Below are 8882 nucleotides of genomic sequence, written 5' to 3'. Positions count from 1 at the left end.
GTAGTCACTATAATCAGGGATATTGCTATATTCCATTTTTCTTCTGAACCTACGTATTGTTACTTTAAATGTGTGATACTAAGGTTGAAACATTTCTTAACAGAGCAAAATAGCTCGTGATTCAGATCCGGTGAAATTCGAAGAATATGATATAATTTTAAAAGTTGGAGAGTGCTTAGAGGTAAGAATTTTTAACTCTTTCACTGTGAGACTATATGTACTACTTTTGTAGTGGTGGGGACAAATACTTCTTTTTACGGTGGTGTTTCAGCCAGGTTGCGTGTACCTCGACTATTCCACCCGATACCTGCTATCTTCCACCAGTACAAATATGAGTAACTCTGCCCATAAGGCCATATAAGAAGAAATCACCTAGTTTTTTTGTCTTTGTTGGGATGTGAACCCTGGTCTCCTAGGCTTGTACCCCCACACTTCATGGAGCACTAGGACAAACCCTTGGTTGCATGGTGGGGACATATACTTTCAACTCAACGACAACATAACCAGTGTGATCTCGTAGGTGGTTAGCCTTTTTTCAATTAGGGAGGGATGGGTTGGGCACCCGTTCACTATCTTAAAAGGGGGGATAGTGCAGTCCAGGTCAACACATATAAAGATGGCTTTCAAGTCTGGTCCTTAAGGTCCATTCATGATTGTTCACTACACAGTTCAGAGTGACACGAAAATTTGCACATGCTTGGTCACTTTCAGTCATCTCAACTGTACATGTGTTGCTACTTAAAATTTGGCCAAAGATGGAATGCATCGGTCTTGGGATGATGATTAGAGCTGTACTCTTTTTGCTTGGAATTGGACAGATGGAGAAGTTCTTCCAAACATTCTATGACTGCGATTCACTATTTTGCATAATTTTACATATTGATATCTATTGTTCTTCATTTTACTTATCATTGTGGGCTTCTCTTGGGCTTGTAAATTGCACAATATCATTACTGGTATCTAATGTTCTGATATGTCATTACATGGCTTGTGCAGGAACGCGTCAAACAAAGAACTGAAAGAAATAAAGATGATCAACCTTTCTCCTTTAGTGGACAGTCTTTGGAGGTATTCCTTGTATTTTTTTAGCTAAGGATGATCTTATAGAGTCAATCTCCATTTTTATTTTGTCCAAACACATAAAATCCAAGGGCATCTGATCCATAATGTTTAAGGACATTGTATTGGTTCTCAGGATATTAGAGGCAAAAGTACTGGAGTAGGATCTGCAGTTTCATTCAGTGATGATGAGGATGCCTCTATGCTCTCCGCCTCAAAGTCTACTGCTGGAAAAGGAAAGAAAGAGTCATCTCAATCTTTTAGATCCTCTCGTGAAGCTTCTGAAGTTGGCAAGACCTCTTCAAGGGGAAGGGGTAGGGGTAGAGGCAGAGGAAGGGCATCCAATAGCTTGAAGCAGACAACCCTTGATGCATCTCTGGGATTCCGTCAGTCACAGAGGTTTGTCCTAGATTCCTAGAAGTCATGCTCCATTTTAACGTATTTTTGTTCTGTTATAGTCTTCTTTACATATATTCCAATTTACCTATAGTTTTTTCACATGCAGAGGTTTTTGCTTTGGTTTGTGCTTGTATCTTACTTTCTTTTGCATCGAAAGGTTTCCTATGTGGCTTGTTGCTGTTGTAAGCATCAAATATTGTGAAGTTTCATTATATCTAAGCTGCTTTTCTTAAATAAGCAAATAGACAACACTGATTTTGCTTTGATCAGTGCAAATACGCAATTATGGTTACTACTTATGAAAGTTTTGGTGTTTTAACATTTTGGTGTTTTATTATGCTTTTTTTTCAATTCCTACATAAACTTAAACTTTCATCAATAATTTACTAACAGTTTGCATCTACTTTAGAATTTGCTATAATTTTAGGTAATGTAACCATTTTTTGCAGTTGCTCCATGTCATAGAAGTCCTTTACATAGAGTTTGTTGTTGCAGATCTGCATCAATTGCCGCATCTGCGTCAGTGCGAAGTATTGCCGCAGATGATGAGAATGTGGAATCTCCTTCAAGTGATGAAGATGCCAAACAGGACACTAACATTATTGACGAAAGCTCAGTATGTCCTATCTTCCTTATTGTGTACATTTCTTGCCCAAGCACTTCCCTTCCGTGTACATTTCTTGCCCAAGCACTTCCCTTCCTGGTCTAGAACGCTGTGTTAGGGAAGGGAAAAAAGAATATTGGAAACAAGTAAAGGCATTTAGCTTGCACACAAATTAATTACAGTCTTATGTGAGCTTTATTTGCATTTTGTACAATCAACGGCAGCATTCCTCACACTGCCTACAAATGGAAAGCAAAAGACTGGAAGCGTTAGAAATGGCAATAAAAAACCTTAGCATGAGTTGATGACTACTAAATTCCACCTCTCCTTTCGTAGCCTGAGCATTGAAGTTAGAAATTGCCAATGTGAATAAACGAACTTAAATTCGAGTAAGAAGGAAGACAATGGATGTCTGTTCTATTTACTGATGATCTGTGGAGACTCCGACTCACTCTTAGTCCACATTTGCACACTTATCTGTGGTGCTTCTCAGCCGCCTATTATTTGATGATCACTTTTGCATTGAGAGTTAGGAATTAGGAGTTCCAGTTGCTTGTTACTATTGATGAATGTAATATTGGCCAGTGCTGTAACAGAAACCATCACCACTTCAGTTTGAATCTATTTTCCCCTGTGAAATTTTCTTGGATGTGTGCATGCAAATTGCAAAAACTGGTTGGTGAAAAGTTTTTCTTAGACATGTCATAATTTTCTGTCTCACTTCCTCCTGCTGTATGCTACATCATTGCGCCTTTATGTGCTGTCTCCTGTTGCTAGGATGATGATAAGACAGTTCAGGCCAAAGGACGCAAAAGGGCTGCTCCAAGGGGAAGGGGTAGAGGTTCAGCAACAGCGGCTAAAAGGGGAAGAAAACCAGATAGCTCCTCATCTTCACTTCAAAGGATGCTCATGGATGTTAATATAGATGATGATGATGATGACATGACAAAGAAAGAGAAAAGACCTCAACCTCGGGTAAGTGATGTATTAGAAAGTATATTTGGATTGAATCATATAGATGCTTTAAAGGCAATGCTTATTGTTAGAATAGGAATAGGTTTATACAATCCTATTAGAATAAGAATATGTTTATACAATTCTATTTGAATAGGAATAGGTTTATACAATCCTATTAGAATAGGAATAGTAATAGAAATAGAAATAGGAATACTAAATAGTATCCTATCCGGAAACAGCCTCTCTACCTCCACGAGGTAGTGGTAAGGTCTGCGTACAATCTACCCTCCCCAGACTCCACGTAGTGGGATTTCACTGGGTATGTTGTTGTTGTTGTTAAATAGTATCCTACTTGGTAAAGGATTGTATTCTAGGGTCTATAAATAGGGTCTCAATGTAATAATGTACACAACAACAATTCAATAATATTCTTTTCCTATATTTCTCACATGGTATCAGAGCCTCTACGATCTTGGTAAACAATTAAAGAGCTTCCGCTGTCGGCGGGCTGCTATTATCCATATATGCTGCCCGTCCGGCCAACGATTATGTTAGCAAAAGTTGGGTCACTGTGTGATCTTTTCGGTGACTATTTTTTCATATTTAATTTGTGTAGCACCGTGCCATCATTCCGGTGACTACTTTTTCATATTTAATTTGTGTAGCACTGTGCCATCATTCCAGTGACTACTATTTTATATATAATTAGTGTAGCACCGTGCCATCCTTCCGGTGACTATCTTTTTTTGCATATTTGATTTGTGTAGCACCGTGCATCTCTCCAGACTACTTTTCATATATAATTTGTGTAGTACCGTGGATTTTTCCGAACTATTTTCTCATATCTAAATTGCATAGCATCATGTGTCTTTTTAGTGACTCCTTATATTTGATTTGCATAGTTCCATTCGTCTTTCCGGTGACTCCTCAAATCTGATTTGCGTAGGGTTGTGCCATCATTTCAACCCTACTCGTATAATTTTTCTTTTTCAGTAGGGTCGTGCCATCATTCCGATCCTACCCATATTATTTCTCTTTTTCAATGGGGTCGTTCCATCAATTCGAACTATCCTATATAATTTCTATTTTCTAGTTGGGTCGTGACATCATTCCGACCCTACCCATATAATTTTATTTCTTAATTTGTGACCACTTTTAGCCATCAAATCTAATACTTCGGCATATGAGCATGTTCTGGCCAGTTTTTCGGTGACTTGTTTGATATCGACTCGTCTATTGATTCCAACATGATCCATATACTTTATACTAGATTTTGAGCACTTACGACCGCTGCATTGTGAAGAAGTCTATATGGAGCAACCACCTAATTTTGTTGCTCGGGGGGAGTTTAGTAGCCTTGTATGTTGATTACGTAAGTCACTTTATGGTCTGAAACAGTCTTTGCAAGTTTGGTTTGGAAAGTTCCATCACTGTAAATTTATCACTCTGTGTTTTATCGGCATTATGCATCAAGTTCAGTACTTCATGAGAAGACCAAGCACATTGAGATTGATTGCCAATTTTGTGAAGTCGAGTGATCAACTTGCAGATATCTCACCAAGCCCCTCATCAGCCCTCGTGTTAATTACATTTGTGACAAGCTAGGTATATGAATTGTATGCACTAGCTTGAGGGGGAGTGTTAGAATAGGAATAGGTTTATGCAATCATATTAGAATAGGAATATGTTTATACAATTCTATTAGAATAGGAATAGGTTTATACAATCCTATTAGAATAGGAATAGTAATAGAAATAGAAATAGGAATACTAAATAGTATCCTACTTGGTAAAAAATTGTATTCTACGGTCTATAAATAGGGTCTCAATGTAATAATGTACACAACAACAATTCAATAATATTCTTTTCCTATATTTCTCACACTTATAATATGACAAATAAAATTTGAAACTTATTTCTTCTCCATGAAATATGCTATCACATTGAAGTTGAATTTTGCTCTTTGCTTCTTCTTGAGTGTGCTTATAATTATGCTGCCTTCTTTATAGTTATGTCTTTTTAATTATCTTAGTGAGAAACTCGGTCAAGAATATGCTTGTGCAATCTAATATTGGGACTTGAGTCTATCTTATCTTTATGCATGATTACCTGAATATCTTTATGCAATCTAATAAATTTTAGTGGCTCATTTTTGAAGAAATAAATTTTAAACTATGTTATTGGAGAATTAATGAGTGATCAAAGTAAATTAAGATTTCACACTCTTGCTGTTTTCTTCCTTCTGAGTTCTGAGGTAAAGGAGAATTTTTGCATAACTAATGTTCTTTGCAGGCAACTAGGAATTATGGTGCTTTAAGGAGGTGACCGTAACTGGAACTTCTGATACCATTTGTTCCATTCAGGGATGTTGATTATGATGACCAAATTTGCGTAGTGAGTTGTAAATACACTAGTAAGTTACAGAGTGTTTTCGGTTTCAATTGCAGTGGTTTTTTGTATTTGTCATTGTTGATATGCGAGAGTAGGTCTCGTTTCTTTGAAGTATACATTGATATACCGATGGCTTCAAAATCTAATCCAATTTGGACATCCATTTGCTTTAATGAACAACGACATGGTTATGTTTCTTCTTGTGCGGTATGTAGAAGAACCTTCTTTACGTTCACGATTAACTCATACTTCAAAAGTAATAATGTTACACTATGAACTGTGATGAGTTTTGCAGATGTGTTGAATGTATGTGAGACATAAAACAGCTGCATTTTGAACACATTAGAAGCTTCAGTGCTGGTACTACAAAACATCATATGGAAGATCAAATGACCACAGTAATGAGGCTAGGGAGAAATATATCAAATTATTCCTTACACATATATCTAAAAACCTATTTCTTTGACTATAGTATTCAATTTTATCTTAGTACGTAGACTACTGATATGATGATCTTGTGAGTAGTTTGAAAAAGAGAAATACAAAAATAGAGAAAACATAACAAATAATTGGAAAACCATTACATAACATTCAGAAAACAAGGAGTAGTAATAATAGCTAAATAATGCGATAACTAAAGCATACGAAACATATGGATAGTAACAGGAAAAAAACCTTAGTATAAGAAACTATGAAAATAATGCTACTACTGGTATGAACAAAGAAACAACTACGCAACAACATTTATTTAACCAATAAAAAACTGTTGATGAAATAAATATATAATTTTTTAAACTATTTGGCACGATAGGATAATAATGTACGAAACTTTACATAATGCTCGTAAAATAAAAAAAATAGTAACTGATATGAAAAGAAATATATAAGTGTAATACAAATAAAAGAATCTATGACAATAATGTGAATTGAAAGCTAAAGGATAGTAGTAGCAATAAGTAAGGTACTGATATTAATATTTAATATTTATTTAAAAGAAAAAAATAGTAAATTATTACTGTCTCTATGAGGTATTGAGTATATAGTAAAAAATCTTTTCGTATAAAATTATTAAAAGCCAAATTGATACAATATTCCATGACATATACGACTTCTTTAATTAAGCTGTCAATCTTATTTTAATTTGGGTCTTTGCATTTTTTTTTCAAGATATCATTTATTGACTTAAATAACTTAATAGACTAATTATAACAAATATATATTCTTGATTGATGAAACCATCGACCTTATTTTGGTTTGGATCTTTACATTTTCAAAAATATTGTATACTCCATATGATCCAAATTAAAGCTACTTTTGGTCCCCTATGTCTCTCATTATAAATTTAGAATTTATCCCATCGATGTTATAAATTGTGCTAAATAGGAGTAATTGGTGTAAATATGAAAAAGTTTACAGCTAAAACAAATTTAAAAAAATTAAACAAACAACTTAATAAATTAAATTGAATATCATATTAATATTCAATACATTCAAATGGTAAAAGAAAGTAAAGATGGTTTAGGGAATAGGTAAGAAGTTAGATTGAACTTTTAAACTTCACATTTTTGAAAGAGGTCCAATCAAAATTAAATTCATTTTTTTTTTACCGTTGAGTGAAGGTGAGGTGAAAATAATACGAATAAACGTTTAACCAAAAATAATTATTATATACAAATAAACGGGTCTTAAACTGCACTTTAAAAAAATATACTCCTATTTTAATTTAAAAAATGACCTAATTTAATTTAACAATTTCTTTTTGTTTTCTATCAATGTCTAAAGTCCGTATAGGAGCTCCATTTAAATTTAGATAGAGCAATGCAAAACTTATTTGGTGCAGCGCTTCCAATATTATTTTCTCTATGTCGTAAATCCGAATCTGAGATCTCTGGTTAGTGAAGTAGTCCTTGCACCACAACCCATGTTGATAAAATATATGAAAAAAATGGAGATGCTGGGGGGTAACTAACAAAATTTAAAACAATAAAGAACACTTTTTAATTTTATGATATTAAATTAAATGTATGACTTATGTCAAACTAGTTAAAAAAGTCTGTGCAAGTACGGATCTAATATATATTACTTTATTTGTTTTAATTTATGTGGCAAAGATGAAATAAAGAAAGTCTACCAAATTTTTATGTGATTTTTAGATACTTTAAAGGTCGTTTGGTGTGAGGGATAAAAATAAATAATCTTGGGATAAGAAAATAGTTCTGAGATTAAATTTTGGTTTCTTGTTTGGTTGCCATGTTTAGAATAACTTATCCCACCATTTAAATTATAGTGGTGGAATAAGTTATCCCATATACATGATGGGATAAGTTATCCCAGAATAACTAATCTCAAAATAATTTATCCTAAAATAACTTGTTCCCAAGTAAACGAGATGCTTATTCTTATACTTTGTCATACTTTTAATGTAATTTTAAAAAAAATATATGTCACTTCTTTTGTTACCATTTATGGGACAAATATATAAAGTTTGAGGGTCAAATAAAATTTTTAATATATTTTAAAAATATTTTAAGTTGTTAAATTTTAAGTATTTTAAATTATTAATTATATGATTTATAATACTTCTAAAGTAATTTTCAAGTGATGTATATTATTGCCTCCGTCTCAATTTATTACGGATATGAAATTTTCAGATTCAACCAAATTTTCAATATTTTAAAAAAAATTGAATTGTTAATTATTATAATTTATGATAATTTTAACTTAATTGTCAAACAATACTGTTACTTCTTTTATCTCAATTTCTATAGCACACGTGAAATTGACAAGTAAAACAAAAAAATTAATATGTTTTCTGAATATCATAAATTATTTATTATTGTGACCTATAATATATATTACTTTCACGGTTTCAATTTATATAACAAAAATAAAATTTTGAAATTTAGATTTTTAATATATATTTCTAAATATCGTATGAGGGTAGAATAAAATAATATAGAGGGCAAGGATGGAAGATGGTAGAAATTGGTGTTTTAGCAAAAACAGCTTTGGGAAAGGTTTGAAGGAAAAAGCAAAAACATATACGTATCAAATGCATAACTCTACAAAATTAAATAAAATAGTACTAATAGATAATAAAGAGTAAATTCCAAAAACACCCTCCTTTAGGATTCCTCTTAAAAGTATTCATAACTAATTTTTATATAATTAAAAAACTCACATTACTAATATCTTTAAAATTAATAGACACATGTTAGTACTATATGTCTAACTAATTCATTTTTTTAATTAAAAGTTGAGGTTTATACTTAATTAAATGTTTATTAATTATTTGTCCTAATTTTCAGTGAATATTTTAATTTGCCGATAGTGCCCAAACTTTTCCGCTCCATCGCCATCGACCAAATTTGTAGTAATATGTTTTTTTAAATATAAAAAATATAGAGTAATGTAGTAGTACTTTTTTTTAGTTTAAATAAAAAGAAATGTTTTGGGCCTAGTGAAATAAATC

At 32.6% G+C, this 8882-nt stretch overlaps 1 protein-coding gene across 1 annotated transcript; it reads left to right on the top strand.

Annotated features, from left to right (window-relative positions):
• Positions 1-103: 103 nt before the first annotated feature.
• On the top strand, positions 104-5590 carry LOC125852149 (double-strand break repair protein MRE11-like; the record flags this gene model as incomplete). Its single annotated transcript, XM_049531876.1, has 6 exons — positions 104-181; positions 997-1068; positions 1196-1458; positions 1954-2074; positions 2840-3037; positions 5312-5590. Coding segments are annotated over 6 exons (765 nt in total), but the record flags the coding sequence as incomplete, so codon positions are not given.
• Between the last annotated feature and the right edge of the window lie 3292 nt (positions 5591-8882).

The sequence above is a fragment of the Solanum stenotomum genome, unplaced genomic scaffold (genome assembly GCF_019186545.1).
Source record: "Solanum stenotomum isolate F172 unplaced genomic scaffold, ASM1918654v1 scaffold32636, whole genome shotgun sequence".
In the NCBI taxonomy this organism is placed as follows: Eukaryota; Viridiplantae; Streptophyta; class Magnoliopsida; order Solanales; family Solanaceae; genus Solanum; species Solanum stenotomum.
Note: the sequence above shows the minus strand (reverse complement) of the source record. Positions and strands in the feature narration are given on the sequence as shown.